Here is a 27,385-nt window from a genome sequence, read left to right on the forward strand (position 1 = left end):
AAGGTGTCGGACGCAGAGGGCGAATTGTGCATAAGGGAATGTCTCTCCACACCGGTGCAGGTCTGAGTTAACGAGTCCGTCATTAGATAGCGGCAGAGCTGCAACCATGAAGCCTAATGAGCCAGAGAGCTCTGCTGCTGCAGCATGTCCGGCCAGTGCCAGGAACACGAGAGAGAGAGAGAGAGAGAGAGAGAGAGAGAGAGTGCAAGACAAGAGAGAGAGGGAGGGAGAAAGAACAAGATGAGAGAGATAGAGTGGAGAGTGCAAAAAAAAAAAAAAAAACAGGGCTAAATTCCATGTGGACCTTTGCAACTCCCCAGCCTCCCTTTTCCCTCTTCCATCTCCTCCTGCATCCTCTTTCTCTCCATATTTAAAAAAAAAAAAAAGCTTTATTTCTTTCCTTCTTTAATAAAGACAAGAGGAACAAGACAAAAGAAAAAAAAAAACCTCAAAGGTTGTCTCTGGTTAAGTTCTGTCCCAGTGCTGCCGCTGCTGCAGAACAGTGCATTCCACTCCCCCGCGACTCACCGGCGAACCATGCGCTTAATAACTGATCGCATCCGAAGAAGAGAGAGAGAGTGAAGAGACGGGACAGGAGACGTCGAGGCCCGTCAGGGGTAAACTCCGTCCGAAAGAGCGAAGGAAGAGCATATATTACCTGTCAGATCAGTTTCTTATCTGAGCCGCTCCTCCTCTCCTCTCCTCCTCTTCCCGTAGTGAAGAGAGCCATAATGACCTAGAGAGCGCTCCAGCTGCTGCAGCCATCGTGTGTGCCGGGTGCACGCCTGACTCGCTGAATCAGCTTCTATGATTGGGGGGAGGAGGAGGAGAAGGGGTGGTGGCGGGCGGGTTGAGCGCCAGAGTCAGGGAGGGAACGAGGGGGGGGGGGAAAGGAGAGAAAGCACACACACATTCCCATACAAACACAAGTCATACCTTTTAGAAGAGGAAGACGTAGAGCTGACATGAAGAGCTGCCATTTGAAAAAAAGGGGGAGGCAGAGAGAGAAGAGGGGGGGAAAAGGAGGGGGAAAAAAAATCTGCAGCACTCTCCTCTCCATCATGTGCATTGTGAGGGAGAAAGCTGGGAGGATGCCCTGGTCGGTGGAGGAGGCAGAAAGTGTACCAACCTTTTTCTCATTCCATCGACACACACACACACACACACACACACACACACACACACACACACAGCCCCAGAGCTTCATTCTGCTCCTAAAATGCGCTTTTATTATTCAGTGGAACTTTACACAGCAGCTTAGAAGAGGGAGTTTATTGAATGGGTTGAGAGCAGAATTGTTATCGAGGTATTTAAAAAAAGACGTAGCTGTGCCTCTGCGGTAGAAGACAGCTGTACTTTTAATAGTCCCTTGCGATCCATGTACATTTGATTACCACTGTCAGGGACTAGAGACAGAGGACATTGCAATATCTTTTTGGTATTTTTTGGAGTTTTACATTTATATTTTTTTGCGCTTGCGAATCTTCAACATGCAGCTTATGCATTCTTAATAGTGCATCTCCAGGGTCACCTTTATTTACTAGGGAAAGATCAAGTAGAGATGCTGCTGCAGTTTTCGGGGGGTGAGGGGGGCAGAGAGCACAGGAAGAACACCGTGGCAGCAAATTAGGGACACGAGGTCAAGCAGCCAAAGGCTTGCTACCCCACAGTGCAGAGGGCTAAGCTGAACAGTTAGCACTTTGTGGGGAAGCATCTGAAGCACGCCTCGGCCCCTGTTGCCGGGCTGCTCCTGTGTCTTGTCTCACCACCTCCCTGACCATATTTAGTCAAGCAGTGCAAAAAATAGTTCCCGCTCCGCTCCACTCCACTCTGCTCCTCTCCTGGCCTCCTCTCCCCCCCTCCCTCAGCAACTGTTGGCTACAGGCTCCGGGAAGCCTCCCTTCCAGCTCCCTGCCTATCGATTCCACCGGCCTGGAAGGAGAGAGAGGAGCAGCGCTGGGCCAGCTATCCTCTGCTACCATTTGCTGCGCTATTTTTAGTAGCTCCAAATAAAGTGGTGTCTCGTGCTTCCACTTGTATATTCTTGATTCTCCCCCTCCCTCCTCCCCCTCCTCCCCTGCTTTACATCCTTCACCAGCAGCTCCACCACCTCCTCCCCTGATACCACCCCCTCACTCGCTGTGTCCTTTTGACCACCCCCAGTCTCTATCGGTCTTCTCTTCTAACGGAGCTCCAACACGCTGGTCACAGAAGAGCTTCCGTGTGCTCACCTCTACACTTAAAACCACCGCATGTCTGAGAAATGGAGGAGAGGGAAAAGGGTGAACGTGTAGTGCAGAACAGCATGAAATATTACTTTGTTTCCCCATTTTATTTCTTTTTTTTAGACTGCTTTTGGCAATGCAGAGGGAGATAAGTGGCAACGTTACCTCCATGGCATTGAGAAGTTTGGGCTGCTTTCTCCTCTTTTTGAGCTCTCATTAATTTTCAAGTGTCTTTTTCAAGCTTCCCCGAGGCGCGGCCACTGAAGGATCTGTTTAATTAGTTGGTCTCATCGCGGGGCACATCTATACTGTACAGAAGCAACGTCCTCTGTGCCCTCCTATCTTTCTCACTCTCTCCTCTTATACCTCAACGACAGCGCACGAGTCCTCTTGCTTACGCCAAACCTGCATTTCAACTGCACGACGCCCCAGGAAGTGTGAGCCAGTGCTCTTTAAGGTAATCATGTAGAAACCCGGCTGTGGCATTTCGGTTTAAAATGAATGAGATTGTTAAAACGCACAAACACCCTCAATACAGCATGAACATCTGTCAAAGTGTGTTTTCATGAGCCAGAATAAAATGTCACCCAATTCTCTGTTCCTTGATTTGATAAGCCTTTTTAACAAGCTCCCAGTCATTCTACCCTCACTCTGCAGTAATATCTTTTTTTTTTCATGGCGGAGATAATTCTGCGTAAATTGCAATTTAATTAATGCATTGTCACTGCAATTTATAGCTTTTCGATTGCTTTATCTTTACGGCTGTTAACAAGAATTGACCATTTGCGAGTCAAAATGGATTCCAAGTTAATGTGTCTGCTCAAAACGTGACCTTACACGGTCAATCAAAAATGCAGAATTTGCGGCTTTATAAATGGCAACTGTGAATGGCCGCCTGTTATTGCCCTGGAGTGTCTATGTATACACACACCACTTAAAACTGAATGTGCCAGACAGCCTTAATTCCCTACTGGGTGTAAATTCCCACACAGTACATGCACTTACTGTACACGTGCGTTTGAACCCGATGGTGTTCATTAATTCCCGACTCCGTCGGTTAAGGTTTCTAACCATCTCCACCGATGATGTGTTGTGCATCCCCAGTGCGTCTCCACCCTGCCTGCTCTCCAGCCACCCAACCCACCAGTTTAATCTCAATTACATCCCGACATCCCATCTGCCCCCTGAAACTCTGCCGCGCGGCTTACATCTTCCCGCCATGATGAATAGCGCGGGGCTGAACGTTTAGCTGAGCAGTTAATCGATCAATAAGAAGAGGGTCGACGAATGGATGTGCTTTCTTTCACTGGATGAAGGGGCGGGACGTGTTGTTCTCCCGTATCTCCATTCAAATTTTAAAAGTTAATTATAAAGCAGATTACTGTTCAGAGGATGGAAAAAATGCACATTAATTATGCCGATTATAGGTTTTGTTGTAGAAACGTTGACTTCCTGTCTGAATCTGAATTAAGCGCAGAGTATCGTAAAAAATAAAATAAAAAAAGCTGCAGGAGTATTTGCTCTTGATCCTGTTTCTAAAACATCTGTGGTGTTTTAAAAATCACCGTGTGTGACGTAAAGTGATGTAGCAACTCCATCCGCAAGGTCCACCGCTGGTGAGTCAACGAGTGAATGCCGTGTTTGGTGCAAGTCAAACAAAAACACACAGTCCCCCACCGTGAAGCGTAGTGATGGTGGCAGCCGCCTGCTGTGAGGATAATTCTCTGCAGCAGGCTTTTGATCAAGAATCTGTAGCAGGACTTTAGAGTGGCTGGTTTCTCCCTGATCTCATGCACCATAACAGAGCTCAGTGTTCACACATGGAGTCGAGGCTGTAGCTGCTGCCAGATGTGTCCAAATATTGACTTGCAGGGGTGAATACAATCAATCATTTAGTTTTTTTAATTTGTACTTAATTAAGATTAATTTGTAGAGATTTGTTTTTTGCTTTGACATTTAGAGAAATTTCAGAAAGACTGATTACTTCCACTGTGATTCCTTGTTGTGAAACTATAAAACATGAGTTTTTGGTTTGTTTCGTGTAACGAGAGCCCATCCCTTTGAGGCAGGTCTCCTCTCGGATTGGAAAGTTTCGCAACGGGAATTCTGCTGGTGAAGTTTTGTTCGGTCGTTCAGCTTGTTTTAAGTCTGTGTGGCTGCCCACCAGTCAGCATCATAGAGGGATTAGAGCCATTTCTAATGAGTCCATCTTCCATCGGCCTGGCTCTTCCTCGTGCTTTTTCTATCTCTCTCTCGTCAGTTCCTCTCCTGTTCCTCCCCCCCTCTTCTGTCCACCACCCTGCCCCTCCCTCCTCATCCCTTTACGCAGCGCATCATTTGAAGAGGTGAGGCTGTTGAGCGCTCGGAGGAATAAAAGTGATTTATGAATGGGCCAGCCTACCTGGGTGCTGGAGGGGGAAGCCAGTGGCAGTCGGTCTCTCTGATCCAGCGGCTCATTGTTCCCTCCAGCCTCACTGCAGGGGAAGCTCCTCTCCCCTCTCTCGCCTCTGATCTTTTCACCGCGCCTTACCGGCACCGCATGCAACCGTCGAGTGACTCACAAACCACACAAATACTTATGCACTGCAGGGGTGCGTATGTGTTGCGAGACCACTTTCTCGGAGGCAAACGCGCACACACACACACACACACACACACACACACACACACACACCCACAGCGTGCTTCTTACAGTCTGTGATTATTTGGCAGTCGGCCACTCAAGTAGCTGCGTGTATCCTCGCTCGCTAGTTCGTATTAATGCGCTTAGTGTGAATTGTTTTTTTAATGATTGTAAGTGTGTACGATTTTCAGATGTTAATACACGTGAGGAAAGCCAGATGGACCGGCCAACAACCCTATCGGTGAAATAAAGAGAGGTGACAGGGAAGGTGTTGTAGCTGCTGAGGACAATGTATGAGTCCCTCCTTGTCACCATATGCTCACACACACACACACACACACACAATACGTGATGGTAGAATATTAGGGTTTTACATGGTACATTAGAGGCGGGCTTTCACTTAGGCATAGTGATTCGGCTATTAGTGTTTGTGTGTTCATCTGCCGTCTCTATGATCTCCCCATTTTTACAGAGTGATGTGTGATAGTTCCTGATGGTGGAGGAGATAAACTAGGTCAGGGGAGAGGGTATGCACAGGTGCCTGGCTGTAATTCATTAAAAGATAACCGATCGCGGAGATATGTCGAAGTAACCTTTGGAATCCATGTGAACTGCACTCAGTGAGTTCTTGTAGTCCACGATGGGAGGCCAAGTCCTCATGTCGGACAATTATCAAAACCTACTCCATGTAGTCTAGAGAGACTGGTTCTGCTGATTAATTTTTTGCAATTACAAGTGTCTCCTTAGTATTCTCTGTTATTATCTTCGGTTCTTCAATTAGACTCGCTGTAATGTTGTTGTAGCTTATTCAAGTTAAATTAGTCACTGAAGAGTGTTCCCATTGAAGCCTGGGTACCAGTTTGCTGCAGCGTGCCTTGTGACTTGATTGAAAAGTCGCCCAATCCTGAATGCCCTCCCAGTGTGCACCTCTGTATGAGCTGGGACCAGTCCAACAGACCAGCCAGAGGACAAGCTGATACAAGCCCCAATCCCCCTGTGACCAATCAGAACGCCCACACTTGCTCCTAGGGCCGGGCCCAACAGTGGCCCTGAGCCAATAGATAAGCTCAGCCGTGCTGTAATGCTCTGTCTGTCCTGTGGCATGCTGAAACATTGAGTCCTGACTGCAATGTTGCTACAGCACATGTTGGAAGAGGGGGGGAGGGAAGGATGGATGGATAGAGGGGAAAGAGAGGAAACAAGGGATCAAGGGAGGGAGGGAGGGATAGGGAGGGGTGCATCTCTTCCTGAAGAGACTCAAGGACATAAAGAGCTTTTGGGAAAGTGACTATAGCATGCAAAGAGAAAAGCTTGCATTGTGAAGGCACTATAACCTCTGACGGTATGTTTTTTTGCCCACTCGCCAAACCTAGAAAGAGCAGGATTTATCTGTGGCACTTAAAGTGCCTCAGCAATGCAGGTAATAAACATGACAGAGCAAGGTGATGTACCTCCACAGCACAGCTGTCAGGCATCTTTAATATCCCCCCCCCCCCCCCCGCCGTTTAAAAACAAATGTAGTTTATCTATTTAGTTGATGTATTGGAATAAGTGATATAATTTGTTTTTGTGTTTGATGGTACTTTAACATCCGTGATGGCACTTTGCTTTGTGTTTTTTATGAAACACTGAGAAGCGTCCTGAATATTTCTTAGCTGTGTGAGTGCACATAAAACATCAGCGTAGACCTTGCAGTATAGTAGATATGGTTTCACATGATGCAGAACTCAAGAAAACATGTCACTGAGGACGCTTTTAACTAGCTGGTCACCCCGCGTGATTGATTATTAATATATATTCTTTAGTACGTTCCAGTTTTGTACTTAATAGAGCCGGGCTTCATATCAATATAATATATACAGACATAAGTATTGATGTCACCCTGTGTTTTAATTTGGGATGTCTAGTCCAACCTAAGTCCTTTTACTATTATTTAATGGTACAGATTATTTTTTTAAATATTTTGGATCAAGCGAATGAAGGGTCAGAAATGGATCAGGCTTCATGTGGTAAGTTGACAAGATAATTGTAAGGAATGCCTGGCTGATTGGGTTTTAGTAACCCCGATGCACTCGGAGGGACACACTGAAGCCGACGCTCAGCTGTTGAATAATGCACACCATGTTACCTTGGTAACCCCGTGGCTCCCATGTAAACGCAGTACGACAGGTGTGTGTGTGTGTGTGTGTGTGTGTGTGTGTGTGTGTGTGTGTGTGTGTGTGTGTGTGTGTGTGTGTGTGTGTGTGTGTGTGTGTGTGTGTGTGTGTGTGTGTGTGTGTGTGTGTGTGTGTGTGTGTGGATCCTTGTGTCCGAACATGCAAAGCGTTCGAGGCACTTTAAAGCGTTACGTTATTGGGTGTAGGCAAAATTGTTGGCGAAAACGTCCATTGCACAATCTCTAGAATCCTGGATCTGTGTGGAATACATGGTAGTTTATATGGAGCCTTATCTGTGTGGCTCCCCCCCCCATCATTATCAAGTTGGCTGTGAGACGTGTTCTGCTCGGGAGCGTTTGGCCTGTTGTCTCTGTGCTTAGGGGAGGCAGAAGCTGATACAAGGCCCTTTTGATCCCTATTATTTCCCTCTGCAAACAATAGATTTTAATTACCAAACCGCTCCGTCAGCCACGGCTTCTTCCTCTGAAAATTCAGACTCATCAGCTGCAATATGGAAACTTATTTGTGTCACTTTTGATCCGTTCTGCCAATTACTGTGGAAGAGAATTAGATTTTTCTGGTGTGTTAAAGGGGCGATACTGGTACTGTTGGTGAAGGGACCCTCACAGGGTTACAACATACAGAAATGATTGTTTCAGGGGGAGGGGGAGTGTAATGTGTTTCTGGGGAGGCAGGCCGGCCGAGGAGTGAGGGGTGATTTAAAGCACTAGATTTGCGGTGAGACCGTAGATCACGGAAGCCTCTCAGGTCGTCTGCCCGTGCGGTGACAGCGTGGCGCGCTGCTGAGTCGCCGTCGATCGAAGAACCTTCAGCGAGGCTGAATTCTCCACCGCTCTGCAAAACCCCGAGTCGATCCCTCTGTTCTATTTACTGCTTTGTACCTCGGTGTCGAGTCTGTCCACGCACGTGCAGTTAATTTCACCGGGCAGGAGAGTACGTCTGATTTTCTTTCATACAAACTGAAAGGAACTTTTATAATCACAAAACTTCCAGTATCTCACTCACAGTTAATGAGTCATTGTCGGTCAGAAATGAAACATTGGCTTCGCAGATAACAAGTCATTTAGATGCTGTTGAGTGGGTGAGCTTGTGGCTGAAAACCTGAAAACGATGCAAATGGCATGGTGGCTCAACATAAAGACTGCTAATGACCTAGAAAGTTAGGGAATTTGGGGCAAGAAGTTGAAGTCCACTTGCATAAAGCCAACCATTGATTTAAAAAAAAGCCTCCAAAAATGTGTGTGCATCTGAGACTTAAGAAAAGCACAGGTGGCGCATGCGTTACCTTTAGGTTTAGAAAAGGATGTTTTGAAGCCTTGGTTTTGGGTTTTCACCACCAACAGTTACAGGGGCCATAAAATCCCCAATTTGCTTTTAGTACCGCATATTAATCAGTTCAGTTTCTCACTTTGGACGAGCACAAACAAGTCGCAACCATCAAAAAACAAAACATGATTACATACATTAAGTTAAACAGTATCTGGGATGTATGGATCTGTCAAAGTGCAGAGCTGTAGATATTGACAAGTAGGCTTTGTTTTCATGAATTCAATTTCTATAGTAGTAGAAAATGAGTTCCAGACGGTTTTCTTTGCTCTTTTAGCAGCTCTGTTTGAGGCGCGATGACTGTTATGACAGCAGAGAGAGGCGTCAGTGAGTGAGGACGCTCCGGTGACAACATACCCACGTCTGTCTGTGTCTTTTTGGCTGATAAGTCATTCGAGCTTCAACTTTTCATTTCCTCTGCCTCGGTCTGTACACTTTGTCCGACGTCAAGTCAAGCGTTCAAAGTGCTATTATCGAATCCTGTCTTTGTGGTTTTGTCGTCTTTCAATTTTGGTTAATTTGCACATTTAAATTGTGTTCACTCCGTCGTGTCACTCTTATGTCAACTACTTGCGAGTCATTTTCATACAGCAGGTTGATTCCACTTCAGTTTTATTAATATTTGTTCAACTGTCCCCAGATTTGCACTACCAAGAGACTAAAGATGAATGCACAACATTTTTACGACGTTATGACCCAGGCCTGTGCGAAAAGTGATGCTCAGTAATTGCGTGGTTGTTTTATAGGTAATAACGCTATTCAGCGATATAGTGTGCGTGATTTAGGCGTCTCTTTATTCTAATATAATCTGCATGTCCTCGCTTTATCCTTTTATGTCGGGTTTTTGCTTTTTTGGGGTAAAAGGACGTATATTATGACTATTAAAGGCCGGTGCTGAAATGAGAATGAGGCTTTTTCAAGGTGCTGAGGAGAATAAAGTGCAAAGGAAGAGCAGCACGGGAGAATAATTGGGTCATCTGGAACCAATGGGACATTAACGCGCCATTGGGCTTCTCTGACTGTCTTGCTGCCCCCTTCTTCATAAATTGCTATGAATCAGGACGCCCATAATACCAGGTGATTATGCCTGATTAAATCTCAGCCTTTATAGGCCCCCCTCCCCCCCCACATACTTCCCCAAATGGACAGACAACTGTACCTGAGATGTTTGGAAATGCACCTGGTGTCTACTAAACAACCTTCAAGGCACAGGCGAATAGCCAGAGTGGTAACCAAAACATCATAGAAATGCACCTCTTGCCCGTCTTCCCCCTTTTCCCGGTTTATGCAAATAGTCCTTAATAAAAGCATGCTCACTCAGGGGCCTCAGGTACAGGCAGGCAGAGGAAGGTCACATTGTAGGGAAAATTATTCTCTTCACGGCATGGTAATGAAAGCCTTTTTTTTATTGAGCGGAGCCAGCTAGGTTCTTGTCCTCAGCTCTCTGCTGCACCGCTGGCCCGGACGCTATCTGTGTTTGTTTACTCCGTCCAGAGTAGCTGTGCGGCGGCCATGACAAGGTGAACTGGTAGCTAATTGCTTCTAGGGCTGGACTGCCAGGATGAGCTTTATGGATCTGAAAAATCAACCAGTTATATTTGTTTTGGGATTATAGGCTTCCTAAATTATTTGTCTTGTCAAATATCTGTTGCGTTATTTAGAGACAGCGGTGGAATGGAGAGTTAAGTTTCCCCTTTTCGTGTGGAAGTTGTGCCTTCATCATCAAGCAATATGTAAGCCAACATTCTCATTCAAAACAGCGTCTTTTAAGATCAGTTTCATGTCTCTAACCCTCCCAGCTGCCTCTGACTTAAGGACTCTGTGCCTTCCAAACCTTTCACACATGATGAAGAGTGACTCCCTGCCCAGAGAGAGAAGAGGGAAGAGGAGGGTTCCATTTAGAGTTGGTGTGTTGCGTTTGTGAATGATTTGTTGGGAACAGGGTTCACTATTTCAAAGGACCTGAAAGTATTGATCCCGTCCCCGATGAGCTGACACCTCGTGTATCCTCTGAAGTCGTCTCAGCTCCAAAGGCTGTTCCAATGAGGAATATATAGCCAAACCTCATGGAACATTGTGACCAGCTAAGGTTCTTGAAGGCAGCGTGGATAAAATAGATCAGTATGTTTGACCATATAACCACTGATCACTTTCGGTTTTATAAAGCGATTCACTTTCCGAAGGCAGGTGGCACCTTTTGGCGGCTAATTTCCGATGCTGAATCTCTTTTGTTGAGCTCGAAGCCTCAGTTAATGGATGGCGGTATGCCAAACACGTCTCATACATCAGAGTAACCATATGTTTGTGCGCGGCCATTAATCTCGGGCTGGATGTTGTTGACTGTTTCCGCTTTTCCCCGTCCTACCCAAGTTATTGTGCCCCGACTCTCACTTCCTGTTGCAATAACGGCCGCTGACCACCACACAGATGGCTGTCAGCCAGGCGAGGGCAGCAGAAGGGACCTGTCGACCCCTACGCTCCCACACATCGCACGCACACACACACTTCCGCCATCTTGCATACAATGACAAACGCCAACACACACAGAGCCGAGAGTGTCGGAGAGCGTCCCGGTCAAAGACAAATTGCAGCCCCAGACAACAGGCCCCGGTGTGGCTCTCCTGAGGGACTCTTGAGATCTCTCACAGGGTGACCCAGTTCCATCACGTCTCTCCTCTACCGTTCCCTTTTTCTCAGCTGCACGTCCTCCAGCGTTCACACGGACCGTCGCGTTGGTTTTAAAGTTCAGATGCAATAAGGTGATCCTCACTTCACTCTAAGTAGCTTCTCTTAGCAGATAACCTGAGTTGTCTAAATGTTAACTCCAGGTCAAGTTGGCTTCTTCTGCTCAGTAAAAGGTCTGCAGCCTGAGCTGACTAGACTCACTCTTTTTTTTTTTGACTCCCACTTTACAACCAACCTCGAGGGCCGGCTCACACGTTCTCTCACACCACCCTCGGCCACTGCTAACATCACTTACCGAAGAGATAAAAACAACAACCAGGATTTATTTATTGTTCTTAATTCACTCTCTATTTTTTTTCTGCCTTTACAGCAAATAGCTTAACTGCAATGCAGCAGTGCCAGTATGGGGCATTAATATTAATGTCCGCCTATTTTGCCCAGCGTGGCAGGGAACCTGTCAATCTAGACTTCTATTGGAGTCTAGATTGGCTGCCGACACCAAGCAAACACCTGCCCAGCACTCCAGTGCCTGCTTCTGACACTAGGAGGCGCCGGTCTGCCCGTATGGTGTTGCAGGCGTGCATTTATTGGCCGGTTGTTCGAGATATAGGAGATATTTCCAGCCAATCCAGAACTTACAAATGTTATACATTGCACCAATAGAAGGAAGAAAGTGGGCACAAAAAGAACAAAGGCTTTATGTGGGACGATTGCCCTTGATTCTGATGGAAACTGTTGTAGTAAAAAAAAAAAAAAAAGTCTTACTTGAAAAGAAGCTAAAAGAGTGCTGTTTAACCACTGGGATTGAGTTTTATGTTCCAGCTTCAGGCAAGAATGTGATGTGGCAAGGTGTTACCTTGAATAATTTGCTTGTTTAAGTCTCAACTCGTGCCCAGTGGGAGCGCCACGGATGAAATTACTCAGAAGTCTCTCCCCCCCCCCGAGATGGTGAATCTACAGTATGCAAGCAAATAATTCTTTGTAACAAAGGCAACACATTATGAATGTGAGATTAGGCAGAGAGTGGGTGCGGTTGCTACCTCATTTAAGCGGCGCTTCTCTGCATTAAGTGGTTGAAGATGGCTGCAAGCAGTGTGTGTGTGTGTGTGTGTGTGTGTGTGTGTGTGTGTGTGTGTGTGTGTGTGTGTGTGTGTGTGTGTGTGTGTGTGTGTGTGTGTGTGTGTGTGTGTGTGTGTGTGTGTGTGTGTGTGCCTCTGTGCAATGAGAGAGAGAGAGAGAGAGAGAGAGCCTGGGATCAGTGTGCTGCGCTGTTCATCACTGCAGCAGTACAGCAGCCCTGGATTTCTGTCCGTACAGAGGTGCTGACTGCCTGCCACCCCCCCCTCTCGGCCCCTCTTCCTCTGCTTTCCTCAAAAGGGTGTGCTGATGATGCTCTCTTTCATTACTCCACAAGGAGGGTAGACAAGATGTAGGTTTAGCAAAAAAAAACGCAGGGAACCAGCCATCCTGATTACCTTCAGCCTTAAAGCCTGCCAGCATTTCTCTTTTCTCCTTAATAGTAAATGGCTTTTTCATTGATTGCGCGGGCTGTGGCCTTCTTGCTCTGTGCTCGAGCCCATTTCCTCCCTTTAACTCGCTGTATGTAAACACTCCGGTGCTCGCATAGGGGGCCGTTCAGCCATATCAAAGTGCCTCCTTTTGTCGCAGTTCAAAGATATGCCCTGCGTGATTATTCAGGGTTAATCAAGGTTGGAAGTGTTCCCTCCAGCGTTTTGCGGCTTTAATGCTCATTGAAGGTACATTGTGTACCTTGCTACAGACAAGACACAAGAGCAGTTCAGGGCTATGGCTTTTAAGTGCCGCCTTGTTTTATATTCCACAGCATTTGCAATAGTTGAAGAGCTGTGTTGGCAGCCTTTGTTTCCCCATCACACATCCCCCGATTGATGAACTGGTCATTCACTAGATTACGGCTGCATCTCATTTCATTTTTCTCATGTGCCATATGCCTGGATGTTTGCCCAGGGGCTAAAGCAGGAAGAGGAGGAAGAGAGGTAGAGGTTGGGGGGTGAATAGATAATAGTTCAAACACTAAACTAAAGCTAGAAGGAAGAAGGGTGCTCAATTCCCCCTTCTTTATTTCGTTAATTAATAATAACATTATTACAGCTTAACTCGAATCTCATGGAGGTTTTTATTTATTTGTTTATTTTCCAAATGTGTCACTGCTGCCTTTTTGTGATCCAATAAGAAATGGAAACGCGTGTGGCTTCCTATTACTAGTAAAACAGACGTCTCTTTTTTTCAATGACAAGAAGGAAGTGACAGTCGGCCTTCCTCTCTCCCCCACTGTGACTCCCTCTCTCCCCCACTGTGACTCCCTCTCTCTCCCCACTGTGACTCCCTCTCAGTCCTCCTCTTGCTCGCTTCTCTTTGCACGCATCCTCTAAATGACCTTCAGTGGCTCAGCACTGACGGGCTCTCTCCACCACACCGGGCTACTTCTGTTAAAGCTGCGCCGCTCAAACGATGGATTTTCCCCCATTCCCACCCTGTCTGTTTGTTCCCCAGGAGGAGACCCGAGTGAATCTATAATTACCAGTTTGCCTCCCAGTGATAGGCTTGCGTTTGCGTATATCATCAAGGGAAAAGTGGCTTCCCTTTTTTAACTGAAGAGATGATAGCGGGACAGGTACTCTAACATAACACACAGCGCTCTTGTGGCACTCAAAGCTTGATGTAAATAACACTCTGCTTGGGAAAGCAACTCCTCCCTAAGTTGATTTAGTATTCTTGTCCCTATGTGTGAAAATGGGATATGCTCTGCTGTAAAAGCAAAAAAAAGAAAAAGTGTTGGAATATGCTGTGTATCAGCAGTGCAGACGCTGCGATGTGTTTGCTTACAGCAGCTTGTGTCTGGTCCCCAGCTACGATACAGTCACAGATCGATTCGTTTTAGCGGTTTACATTATAACATTTCAACTATACTTTATGTATCTTCTTGGGCTTTTTTTTTTTTCGGCATGCTTCCCAGCTCAGGCCGTTCAAACACTCACTTTTGTCTCCGTGTGTGTCCTCTGTGCAGTGCCATGCGCGTGCTGCTGTCTAAACTGCCGAGGCCTTGGATCGTAGACGAGAAGAAGGACGACGGCTACACCGCTCTGCACCTGGCCGCCCTCAACAACCATGTCGAGGTGGCCGAGCTGTTGGTGCACCAGGTAACGACACACAAGCACTCGCATGCATATAAATAACAGATTTTTTTTTTTCATGCATGCTTAACACTGACAACAAATGCAGTTATTCATCCTCCATGAGAGGCCCCTTTCGTTTACAACAATGAGCCCAAAGCACAGCTGCATCAGCTCAACCTGAACTTCTGGCTCTCCCCGCCTACTATTAAGAGCAGCTTCCACTGCACTCCCTGCAGCCAGCAAGCTGTAGACCAGTTGAAGCTGCTATAAGTGCCTTTTTTTTTTATTGAATCCATACGGTTCACAGAGCCTCCAGGGGCATTCTTTAGTGCTGTTGGGCCCTCACATCCTCCTCCTCTTGCAATCATAGGTTCGTGCTCTTTTTCCCTTCTGAGATTGCAGGTTTAACTCTCTCAGGATTACCACATACAGGAGTTTACAGCAAAAGTCACCTGACCGAGCGGGAAACTGGGTTAATTTGGATATGGTGCAAGGCAGCGATGTTGCTGCAACATTCCAACGCATGAACGCTCGCTGTGCAAGCTATACCTTTCAGCGGGGACGGCCTTTTTCCTCCCAAGTCTCTGCAATGGGCTGGTTTGCAGTGATGGCTCAGCTTTCTATTCAGTTATTGCACCACACTACAAGGTGCACTGCAGATTCCCTGCCAGCCAGTCTTATTACTTGGGGATTTCACACACTGCCTGATCACAATGCTTATCTTCCCTCCACATCTCCTCAGCTGAGGTGTTCGCAATTGGAAATGACAATCACATGCAGCGTTATTGTAGGATGCGTTTTTTTCCAGCCCCCTAGATGACACTTTGTTGGTCAGCAGGGTTGAAGGAAAGCAGGAAGGTTCTGCCGTTGCACAGAAAGCCAGAATGGTTGTTACAATCTTTCATGTGCTGAACAATTATTTTACTTTTCAACTGAATTATTTTTCTTTTGGTCCTGTTCGTCACATGTATCACTTGCCTGTCATATTCACGTGTACATATGTGTGATTCATTATGGTTGGTTGTTAATGTATGCACAAATGCCCACATGTTTATTGTGTGTTGTGCTGTCCTCCCCCCCCTTCAAGGGTAGTGCCAACTTAGACATCCAGAACGTCAACCAGCAGACGGCGTTACACCTGGCAGTGGAGCGTCAACACACCCAGATAGTCCGGGTTAGTGGACCCTCTTCTTTTTCTTGTGCTTCTACCCGTTTTTTTTCTCCTCATTTCCAACACAAACTGAAGATTTTGTTTCAGTTTCTCATTGTGGACTAAACACAGAAGGGAGTAGAACAGCCCCAGTGCAGCCCCATATTTTATTTACACGGGTGGATGTCCTGCCGTTGGATGTGGTCCTGCCTCAGATTGATGCTGTGTAGGGATAATGTTCTCTGAGGCGGTGTCTTGGTTAGTCATTTGGCGTAGTATTGGATTGAGATTGCCATGTTGCCATCTTGTGGACTCAAGAAAAAATGCACTTCATAATTGGGGAGTACAACACTGAGGCACTGAGCAGAGACCTTAAAGATCAGCACTGAGGCATTTGCATTGTTGCATCAAATGAAAGTTGTTTCACCGTTTCTGGCTGTTTGTTGACGTGTTGTTCTTGACAGCTGCTGGTGCGGGCGGAGGCCAAGCTAGACGTGCAGGACAAGGACGGGGACACGCCGCTCCACGAGGCACTGCGTCACCACACACTGTCCCAACTGCGACAACTCCAAGATATGCAGGACGTCAGCAAAGTGGAGCCCTGGGAACCCTCCAAGAACACAGTGCGTATACATCAATTATTAACCTCACTGTTCCTCCTAGATCACAGTAATTTGCTTGGGTCAAGGTTCCTTAAGGCATCGCGGCATTAAAGTGAAATGAAACGTTGTCGAACAGCCAAGAGATGCAGTTATCAACAAGAAAACAACAAACTGAAAACGCTTGAGGCCAATTGTATCATGAAATGTGGCACCTCATTATCCAATAGGCAGGTGCGATTCATTTAAACATTCCCAAATGTATTTGCCCACAAAAGGCACACACAAGAATGCAGCGTGCCATGAGAATTTAAGATTACCTGCCATGGCTTTACTGCCACTCTTTAAAAGGCTTCGTTTAAAGTTTAGAGTCTTGTTCCGTTTATATTCTTTACCTGTTTTTCCTCCGGTTGAGGGTCTGGTTATTACCCAGCATAAATTGTGAAAAACACTAGGAAACACCCTGGACAAGTCACCAGTGTATAGCAGGGCTGAGGCACATACAAACATGTTCACACCTAGGGTCAGCCCTGTGTGTGTGAGACAGAATAATGCAGCTTTTGCAACTTGCTGGAGATTTTGTTATGTATCTGAAATTGAAGAGCAGTATTTATGGGATTCAGAGGGCAACGAGTTATGACCAATAGCTGCTTTGGTTCTAGTATTACTATAATAACTCGCATGAACTAATGAATAAACACAGGACACCCATGGTTCTTTTTTCATACTGAAGCCTAACAGTGTCAGATCTGTGTTGAATTTAGGTTTGGAGCAGGGTCGTAATTCTGGTTAGCAAATACTAATCACACTCGTTAGACACATTAGAGTGCATATGAGCTGTGTGGCTTTGGGCTGTTAAAAGATACCAGAGTGTGCAGAGAGAACCCGTATAACACTGACAGGACAGACAGCAGCCCGGCGGAGCAGCCAACCAGCTCGCTGCAGCCTCTGGACCAGCCTGAATGAGTGTGTCCCTCCGTAGAGGCCGTGTCAGACCTGAACCCTCTTCATGTTAACGCCACATCACTAATCCCTACAGGGACGAGTTTAAGGCTACGGGGCCTAGCTGCAGCTACAGACTTACCTGTCACCCTCCCTCTTCCTTCTCTCGGCCTGCTCTCTTGTATCCTGCTTCCTGCCCTCCCTGGTTCCCTGCGGAAGAGACAGACAGCAGGCCTAATTGAGATGTGTGCAGTTGGGTCACTCTCCCATAGCCCCCCCCCCCCCCTTCGAGATGAGAATTGAATTAGCCGGCCTGGTGGCTCCAGCAGCAGAGATGTAAAAGCTACTGGTTGAAGACAATCAGACATGGAAGGCCCAAATTGCTAGAGAGAGAGAGGCTTTGAGTTGGGCTCGACGGGACAGTTAATGGGATTTTGGCTCGGGACGAGGGGGGTCCTGATGCCTGACAGCCATCTTAAGGCATGTCTTTGATTGACTAATTAGCGATGATCTGATGGTACTTTGGCACGGTCCACCTGAATAATATCAAAATCAGGTCTCCCTACTCTCTTTGCTCTTTCCTCTCATGCAGATGTGTGAGGAGGAGAAGAGCCACCGGTCCCACTGGGTTCAACTTGAAAACAATCTTTTATGTCCAAAGTGCCTGATGTACTTCTGATGTATCTGTTTTTGTGTGTCTGTCTGGCTCCCTGCAGTTAATCATGGGCTTGGGCACCCAGGGGGCAGAGAAGAAGAGTGCGGCATCCATCGCCTGCTTCCTGGCAGCTAACGGAGCGGACCTGACCATTCGTAACAAGAAGGGCCAGTCCCCTCTAGACCTGTGTCCAGACCCCAGCCTCTGCAAGGCTCTGGCCAAGTGCCACAAAGAGAAAAGCAGGTAAACATCCCTTGAAGGGATAGTTTGACATTTTAGGAAATACACCTATTTGCTTTCTTTCCAGGAGTCGGATGGGAAGATCAATACCACTCTCATGTCCGTCCGTTAAATATGAAGACAGTTGGCTTAGCTAAGTGTAAAAACTGGGAACAACTAGCTTCACTTGTTGTAAGTTGCTTTGGACAAAAGTATATGAATCTAATGCAATGCCTGGGCTGTAGGTAAAAACAACTAATCCACCCACTAACATGTGTAAAGCTCAAGTAGTTGTTTGTACAAGAACTGAGGTGAGAAATCCTTCATTTGTGGTTTGACTGCGGTTTAACTTTTTGTTTTTATGGATTAGCGAAGCTTTCATCAGACTGTGTGGTCATATCAGAACAGACAAGCAGACCTAGATGTTGTGACCTATTTTATTTATTTAGTCTGCTTTTCACTTTTATGTGGCCAAATAAAAACTTAACTGTTAAATCAAACGGACTTGGCGATTAAAACAAGAAGAAACCTTTGCTACACACAGAGATGAAAAACATGAATTTAAAGGAATGTGTTCGTTGTTTTTTAATATATTTATTCACCTACGCTGACTACCATCTCAGGAAAATCATCAGCAACCTTATTGATTTCCCTTTTTAGCTAAAAATCTTTCATTTGTTTGCGTTCTCCTCCGCCTGTTCCTTTTTGTAATATCTCTGTCTTTGTCTCCCCCTATTTCCTTTGTTCTCTTACACCCTCACTTCCGCTCTCTCACGCTGTGGTTTTATTCTCAATGTTGCAGCGGTCAGGTGGGCACCCGCAGCCCGTCTCTGAACAGCAACATCGAGACCCTGGATGAGTGTATGGTGTGTTCGGACTTGAAGAGAGACACTCTGTTTGGGCCCTGCGGACACATCGCCACCTGCTCCCTCTGCTCGCCTCGCGTCAAGAAGTGTCTCATCTGCAAGGATCAGGTCCAGTCGAGAACTAAGGTATCAGAAGCAGTGCCACTGTCCGTCCTACCCAGAAATGGAAACACCACGAAGAGCGGATGTTTGTTTTTGTTGTTTGATTTGTCCCTCCGCAGATCGAAGAGTGCGTAGTCTGCTCTGACAAAAAAGCAGCCGTATTGTTCCAGCCCTGTGGCCACATGTGCGCTTGTGAGAGTAAGTTGCACCTCTGCATCTTTCTGACCAGCTGCTGAATAACAAAATAAAAACACACACGCTGTGTATAGAAAAGACTTTGTATTCTGACCGATATGCGTGTTGTTGTCACCAGACTGTGCCAGCCTCATGAAGAAGTGCGTACAGTGTCGGGCTGTAGTGGAACGCCGTACCCCCTTTGTTCTTTGCTGTGGTGGGAAAGGTATGGAGGATGAGGCCGCTGATGATGATGATGATGATGATGATGATGGTGATGATGATGATGATGATGATGATGATGATGATGATGACCTTAGTGAGTGAATCTTCCACACGTTCCCTTTTAATTCCCCTTTATTTTCCTTCTTTCTTTTCTCGTTTCCACTTCTTCTTTTTATATCTGATTTAGCCTGTTTTATATGTTGCTTTGTTGCTGCCTTGCTTATGCATTTTATTTAATTTTGTTTGCACCATTGATACATTGTTGTTGTTGTTTTCATCCTAGTAGAAATGTACAAATTAAGTCAGACGTTTGAATCAGTTAATCTTACTTTCCACGACTAGATCTGGCATGTTTTAATCATTGCAATCATTGTGATCATGTCATCTGTTCTAGCTTCTATTTAGATTCTGGCTGAAATGGACAGTGGCTTCACAAGTGCTTGGCTGCCTTGTCTGAAAATCCGCGCAACTAGATCTTCCAAAGAGACCGGATTTTGTGTGTCAGATCATATCTTTTTATCAGTAGAATCTCAGAAGCCATTTCTAAATTGAGTTTTGCCGAGTAATACAATAATGTCCTAATATACAGACAGCCTGATGTCCTTTTTTCATGTTTCTGTGCCCTCTTAAAGTTTGACCAACTTGTTTCTAAGTATATGCTAAACTACCTGTAGTATTAATGATGTATATGCATATTAATACCGACATGAATGTGAAAAATAACTCTTAGAATGATGAAAAACGTCAAATAAAACACCTAAAAAGCACGATTTTCAGTTGCGCACAAGTGCTGAATGTCATCAGTTTTACCCCTAATCGTCCATGAATAGTGATTCAACGTAGTGTGCAAATAGATTTATTTTTGGTTGCATTCACAATCTATCTTCTTGTCTCCAAGTTGAACACAGTTTTTGTATTGCCCATGACCTTTTAGCGGTGCATCTCACCAGTGGTTACTCCTGTCGTGTTTTGTTTGAGTTAAAAGGGAAACTGTTGTAAGTTCACTAACTTCATGTTTACCCCCGTGTTCATTATTTTGCATTTCCTCCACGTGTCAGCTTGTTGGCAGGCAAATATTTCTTGCAGTCGTTGCCAGACGTGCAAAAAAAAAAGTGAATGCAGACCCAAACACTTCATACACTCATGCAAGGGGCAGCATTGATTGTTTATCTCCTCTCTCCCTATTCATCCCAGTAACACTGACTGTTACAAAAGCAAATCCAATGCACGAAATTCATCCGTCGCTTTGATTATTTTCACTCCCTACTTCTCTGATATGTACTTCTAACTGAGTAAAAGCATTCGACTCATGCTTCACATTGGCTGACGGCAAAAAGAAAAGCGAAAGAATCACTTTGCCGCTGTGCATTTTAACTATATATTCTACATAGAAGAGGCTCTACTTCCCTTTCTTTCCAGCTTGCTGGCTTTTTTCCTTCAAATTCTGTCTCTGAACCTCCCTTAGAGGCTGTAGTGAGTAGTTTTGGTCCCCAGGCCAGCTGTTGAGCTGGTCAAGGACGGCTCCCACTATAACAATGTGACTGGTTATTCCCAGCAGGGAGCTCTAACACTATGGCAGGGGGATCGCAGGATCTTCTCCAGCCCAACAATCTGGCACTAAGTTGGTGTAAGTATACCTCTATGATCCCCTCCCTTATCAGACCCTTTTCTCAAAGAGCTCCCCCAGTGCTGCCCTGGCCCCTCTCCCCTCCCCTTAAACCCCCTCCCTTTCTTTTTCAGTGACACACACACCCTAAACAGTATATGCCGATACAGTATGTTTGTGATGCAAAGGCCGAGAATCACATTGGCGCTCACTGTCTCTGGCAGATGTTTGCCAGTCTGGAAGGGAGTCCACAGCAGGGTCTCAGTCCAGCTAATTTGTTGAGTGCTCAGATATATTTCAGGTAGTTTCAAACTGGTATATCATTACACTCCTTCATCCTGTGGCTCCTTCAATGCCTGTAGTGTTGTATAATGCTCTGTCCTGTGTTAGTTTTATTTTTCAGATAATTACAAAGTGTGCATTTCTGAATTCAAGTCATTTAAAAATGAATGCAAAGCCAACACAGACTGCTAGAGCCCAATATATTAAAATTCAGAGTGCATATGTTTGCTTGTTTGTGAAACACATGTTTTAAATAGAATCTGGCTCCCGGCTTGTTTCAGAAGGGCAGCGTCGGTGTGGCTGCGTTTCAGTTTTATTGGCAATATAGTTTATCATTACGAGGAGGTGAAGTTTGGTTTGGCCGCTGGCACAACCCTCTTTTGATTTGTTTAGTCTCTCTGCTGGTAACTGAATTCCCTTTTTCCCCCTCAACGTGTCCGTGTGCTGTTGCGTCCAAACAGCCAGCGGAAACATCCCCGCTTTGCAGAGAGACAAGGACAACACCAACGTCAACGCTGATGTACAGAAGCTCCAGCAACAGCTGCAGGACATCAAGGAGCAGGTGAGTCCAGACTGTCTGTAGTGTAGAGCGGAGGAAGGCAGGGCGTGGTACTCTCACTTTGAGTATTATTTTCAGTATTGGTGTGTTTTCTAAATTTATCTAGTTATTCTTTAGACCAAAATAAGCAGAAAATAGTCAAAAATGTCCATCAAATATTCCAAGTTAATGTCTTCAATTTCCTTTTTTTTCATATTCAACTTACAATCATAAGCTTGAGCCTTCAAATCCACAGCGTTAATAGATCACATAAATCATTAATAGACCACGCTCAGAGGTAAATTGATGACGGGCGGTGGTGACCGCCAGGTTAGAGAACAACGCTTGTGACCGGAAGTCATGGGTTCAATCAACCCGGACCGACAGGACATGTATGGGTGGGCAAAGTGATAAGCAGCGCTTGCCCCCTCCCTCATTACCACCACTGAGGCGCCCTTGAGCAAGGCCTTAACCCCAACTGCTCCAGTGGAGCCGCTCGGTGTCCAGCAGATCAGACGGGGGTTGTACTGGACAGCCGCCATGTGTCAACGTGATCAGGGCGTTTCTGAAAAAGAGAGCATTGCTTTCGGTGAAACTCCCCTCTGAATAACTGAAGGTGAAGAGAAACATCTGCTTTAGAAGCAGCCATGTTAAAAAGTACCAATGCCTTGCAGGACATTCAAGGCACGACCATTTCTGCTAAAAAATGATGTTTTACCGTAATGTGGCTAAGCTGGGCACACCCTGTTTTCTTTTTTATAAAGACACAAACCAGGTGTGGCTCGTGAACTACCAAGGCAGAATAAAACCAAACGGGGTGATGTTTCATGTTGTGTGTTCAAACGGATATGTGCAGCATGAAAAGGTTTTTGAAAGTTGAAATGAATTTATCACAACAAAGCATGCACTGTGATTGCAGACTATGTGTCCGGTGTGTCTGGACCGGCTGAAGAACATGATCTTCATGTGCGGCCACGGCACCTGCCAGCTGTGTGGGGACCGAATGAGCGAGTGCCCCATCTGCCGCAAGGCCATCGAGCGCCGCATCCTCCTTTACTAGACCCCCCCCCCCCCCCCTCACTACCACAGACTCTTTCTCCTCTCTTAAGGCCCTCACCGAACGCGCCCGCAAAGCCACATTCACACCAGCTGGTGCTGCCGCTGCTCACCATCCCCACAGCACCCGAGTCAGCCAGCCGAGGGCGTTCTCTCACGTCTTAATCGACACGACAAATGCTCTCTTAATGGTTTGTGTTCAGATGGAATTTCTGTTACAAAACAAGGAAAAAAAAATATGAATTGACGTTTTTAGCAGTTTTGCTGTTCTGTCGTGTGTTCTAAGAACTACGTGCATCACACGCGTCACCTTTTTCTCTCATTTTTCTCTCTGCCTTTCTTCTCCCGCCATCATCTTCTCGCTCTCCTCTCTGTGTGATTCTCTGTTTTTAATGTGAAAGTTCTTTTCTCTCCGAACGAGTCCACGGTGGCTCCTTTTAGCCTCGTGGTCCTGGACATGAACTTTTTCGGGGCTCATTTCTGGATTTCACCCCAGAACGGCTCCCCGCTAAAGCAGAACTGTAGAGGAGGTGATGAAGAGGTCGGGCCCCCCGGTCCCTTACGATGTAAAGTTCTCGCACATCTGTCGCAGTCAATGCCAGCTGCAGTCGAGTTTTATTGTATTTGTAAATCTTTATGCACGTGTATTGGTATCGGAAGCTCCAGATGTGGATTTTAAGTACTTAATTTTTCGCAACTTAATGGCCAGTTTGTGACACATAAATGGCCAGTTTGTGACACATTACTGTTTTGCACCACTTAAAAAGGTTCCGCGAGTGTTTTCAGCTTCATGTCGGTGTTCAGTTCGGCTGCTGTGACACTCGTGTGCCGACTGAAGACCGGATGTTTTGGCAGTTTTGCACTAGAAACGCCGAGTCAGGGTAAAAGCTCTTTTCTGCAGCGGCTTTGGAGGTCCACTTCAGCTCATTGAAAAAACGCAGATGGAGTTGTAGTAACTGCCAGGGAGTACGCACACACACACACACACACACCGCACCCGTGTTTTTGTTATCCATGCTGTACCAACACTCTTTTTGGCTGTGAATTCCACGGCCGCCGTGTAGCGACTCCAGAAGAACCCTCCCACTCATCCAGCTTCTGTCCGGTGATCAGCCCCTGTTGTACCTGTTCGTTGTACACACAAACCTACATGATGCAAACACTTCTGTCACAAGAGTATCTTGTCACAACTTGATGTTAAAACTGTTGAGACTTGGTGGTATTGTCTGACAAAAAAAAAAAAAAAAGTACAATTCAATGAGCAGTGCTAATTTACCATTGACAACGCTGTGCCATTTGCTTCCAAAAATCTACTTGTTTAAATAACTTGTATGGGGATAAGGTGCTCTTTGTCTTGTATTACTTTTTTTATTTAAGTGTATTTCCTTTTTTTTTCTCTCAAAATCAAGGATTTATTTGAGCTAGAGAGTACAATCTATTAGAACACTAAGATGAAAATGTAGAATAAATTATTTTGTATTGCTGCCCAAAAAAAAATAGGATTTATAGGCAACACTGCCTTCCTAATATGTAGCCTCAAAATCTCTCTTAACATCCTGCTTTGATATTAATGTCGAGATCCATTTGTGATGTTTTTCGTTGGCAGTAGCTTTCTAGCCGTCATCAGTAGAAGCACTTTTTATTTCTCTGAAATAGATCTCTGTAAGCCGAACGTGTTCATTTGTGAAACGGAAGAAGAAGAAAAAAAAAGACATTTTGTCGTCAAAGGTGTCGAGTATGTTTTCATTAGTGTTTTATTTGGGAGGAAAGCTAATGATTTTATAAAGACAGAACTGCCTTACCTGTTTTAAAAGGCAGTGGCCCATGTGGAGACTCAGCGAGGAGGCTAGCTTGCTCCTCTATGTGGGAATTTGCATCCGCATAAGAGCATTGTTTTGTTTTCCTTCTTTCGACTGAAAGCAACTTTTTTGAGTACAGTTTTGATTCTTTTCATTGATCATGATAACACTTAAAGCTGGAAGCACTAATACGCTTTATGGTAGTGTTGTCTTGTTATGGTTGTTATGAAAAAGCCTATTTTGTACTTTTATTTTCAATACCTGTAACTGTCCTGTTGGAAAAATGTATCGGTAGTATTTTCTTTGGCATGAATGTTTGACATATGCAGTACGACATGTATCATGGAAACCGTTCAGTCTGTATTGCTAATAAGTGCTTTTAAAAACAACCATATAGCTGAAATAAAGTTCTACATGAACCACGGGACACTAGAGGTGCTGCTTGTTTATCCAACTTCTACCGCATTGTTTGTCGGTTTTTTGTTTTTTTTGTGTTTTTGTTTTTCCAGTTGAGCTGCGATGTAGTCGGCCTCCCTCTTCCGAGCGGAACATTCGCATTTTGTTGCTTTTCTCCCGCTGTGCAGCGTCTGCCTCACAGAGGAGACAGGGTGGCAGAGATGGGGAGGTGTGAGCTAATTGAAAATGCTAACACCTCATAATGACTCGGCACCAGTGTGTGATATAGGTCAGCTATGCTAATCAGAGAGAGAGAAAAAAGAGCAGGAGTGAAACACTCAGGAGAGATGAGAGAGCGAGAGACCCGAATAGAGTGATGCGTCTTCTCCAGTGCGCGGATGACATGTCACAAGGCGTCTCCTCCGAGCACTAAGAAATTATGACCAAAGGCCATTTATGTTCTAGCTCATTGACTAGTCCATTCATAACCTGGACATCTCTGGGCTGAGCTCGCACGCAGCAGCAGCAGTATGCAGCCGCTCATAACAAAGACATCCATCACGCTGTCACCCTCTCACTCCGTCAATGCTCGCTGACTGCAGGGGAGGCCCTGACACCTTTTTATACCCTCTCAGATCTCCGGGACTTGGCTCGAGGCCCAGACGGTTGGTTGTCATTTCTGTGGCGCTTTGTCATTTTACACTCAAGTACCTGCCTTCAAAGCGATGGGCCCTCATATGGGGTTACCTGTTACGGCGTTAGACAGCGGCGTGAATGGCAGCTGCTGTCGTTTCCTGCATGGAGAATAAAACCCTGTGTGGCCATAAGTATGTGGACACTCTGGTTCGCTTGAGCGTGTCTTCTTCTGCAGCTGTTTAGCTTCACACAGTGAAGACTTTATATTTGTGAAGGTTTGATTTTTAGATATCCACATTTTACCAATGTTTATTAGGACGATAGTCCTTCTTTAATTATGCTAATTATGTTTGTTTTACTCTTCAAGATGGCTCTGTTTTTGTGAAGGTACTACTTAATGCTCTGCACATTGCCTGTAGTTTTAGTAGTTACTATTATGACCTATTGATGTCACAAAATAGGGGAAAAAAGCACCTCACAATTTTCCCGAACCCAAGGTGACATCTTCAAATGTCTTGTTTTTGTTGAAGAAACAAATCAAAGAAATCCCATTTACAACAGAGAAAAGCAAAAAGTCCTGCAAGAGCTTCATATTAATGCCCAGAGTTTTGCACGTCTATATACTTTTGGATGACAGCTCATTAGAATAGTCTACAACCTGACCATAGAGACTAAATAGAGACATTCAGGGGTGAACGTCAGGACCAGGCAGATGTCCATCACTCTGTCCGGCCCTGCCGACTGACTGTCAGGGTGCTGGAGACGCCGCTATCTCTCCCCTGGCCACGGCCTGATCCTGGGGAGGATCCCTGACCGCCACGCCTGCCGGTTTCAGCTGCTCGAGGGCTGCAGTGTTTGCTGACTGGACTGCAGGGGTTGTTGCTCCCACACCAGGGGGGTCAGCTAATCCGCCGGGCTGCCCTGCGGAGTGTGAGTGATGGCGGCTCGGCACTGCGGGCTTCACTAAGCAGCAGATAGAGACGAAGTGGACCCCCGGAGAGAAGAGCGGGCAGCCGTGATCAAGAAAATGACTGTGACCGTGCTTCAAGTCTCTGCTGTGATCGCTGAGAAGGGTCAGTGACGTCCATCTGCCGGTGGAGTCAGCATGCCGCGGGGCAGGAAAGTCGGCGTGCCCCCTCGGGCGGGCGGTTCTGAAGTTCTGACCCGACAGAAAATGAATACATTCGCTCCACATTTACTGTGAGACGAAGCTCTGACGACACGGGGGGGGAGGTCTGACATGCAGGTTTCAGAGCACATCACAAGGTGGCAGTACATCCAATGACTAAACCCTGTAGCTTCTCTCTCCTGTCATACATGCATTTTATATTCGTGGTGCAGAGGACGATTCAGCAAAATCTACAATAAGTCACAGCTAGTTGTAAGCCGCATCACTCATCTAGAGGTTATTGTCTGGTTGTTTCAGAGCAGGAGGCTCCCTTTGAAACGGAGCTGTTGATCCTCACCTTGGCTGGCAGCAGCAAATACAGCAGCAGCTTACATTCACTAATCGCATCTTGATTCAGAACTTGAACTTAACATGTTGTGATGCCAGGTGTTCCTGCTAGACACCGTTAACTGTCTGAGCTAAATAAATAAAGCCCAGAAACAAGAAGCGAATATCGTTCGGCATCAATCTGTGAAAACTAAAAGTTTGCTGAATAAACAGTAGATGATTCTGATTTCACTGTATTGATTCATGAGGTCTAAGTGGAGGATTGTTTCTGCGTCTGGCTTTAAACTGACAGAAAAAAGGGGGCAAAGTTATTACATTTAATCATTACCATCTGAAAAACATTGTCTTATTACACATTATCTTTCAGACGACAAATTCTCAATGTCAGTGTTTCTTTCTTTAAACCTGCAGAAATCAATTCCTCCCTGGGTTCAGTCGGACCGCACGGATAGATAAAAAGGGGAGAAATACTTCTTTCCATCTGTTTTGGCCA

The 27,385-nt window shown here is 45.8% G+C and overlaps 1 protein-coding gene across 9 annotated transcripts in view; it reads left to right on the forward strand.

Moving 5' to 3' along the window:
- The window catches only part of mib1 (MIB E3 ubiquitin protein ligase 1), a 49,322-nt gene extending 24,491 nt beyond the window's left edge, over window positions 1-24,831 (forward strand). Inside the window, exons 13-22 of one of the 9 annotated variants that reach the window (XM_076098129.1) lie at window positions 14,083-14,215; window positions 15,279-15,365; window positions 15,806-15,964; window positions 17,599-17,780; window positions 18,559-18,748; window positions 18,844-18,922; window positions 19,038-19,217; window positions 20,679-20,750; window positions 21,473-21,573; window positions 22,469-24,831. In XM_076098129.1, coding sequence (XP_075954244.1) covers window positions 14,083-14,215; window positions 15,279-15,365; window positions 15,806-15,964; window positions 17,599-17,780; window positions 18,559-18,748; window positions 18,844-18,922; window positions 19,038-19,217; window positions 20,679-20,750; window positions 21,473-21,573; window positions 22,469-22,609 — 1,324 coding nt within the window. In that variant the 3' untranslated portion in view covers window positions 22,610-24,831. The other 8 variants (XM_076098133.1, XM_076098134.1, XM_076098135.1 and 5 more) reach the window with 8 other exon arrangements.
- The last annotated feature ends 2,554 nt before the right edge of the window (window positions 24,832-27,385 follow it).

The sequence above is a fragment of the Anarhichas minor genome, unplaced genomic scaffold (assembly GCF_050575085.1).
Source record: "Anarhichas minor isolate MPS153535 unplaced genomic scaffold, ASM5057508v1 ptg000024l, whole genome shotgun sequence".
Lineage (NCBI taxonomy): Eukaryota > Metazoa > Chordata > Actinopteri > Perciformes > Anarhichadidae > Anarhichas > Anarhichas minor.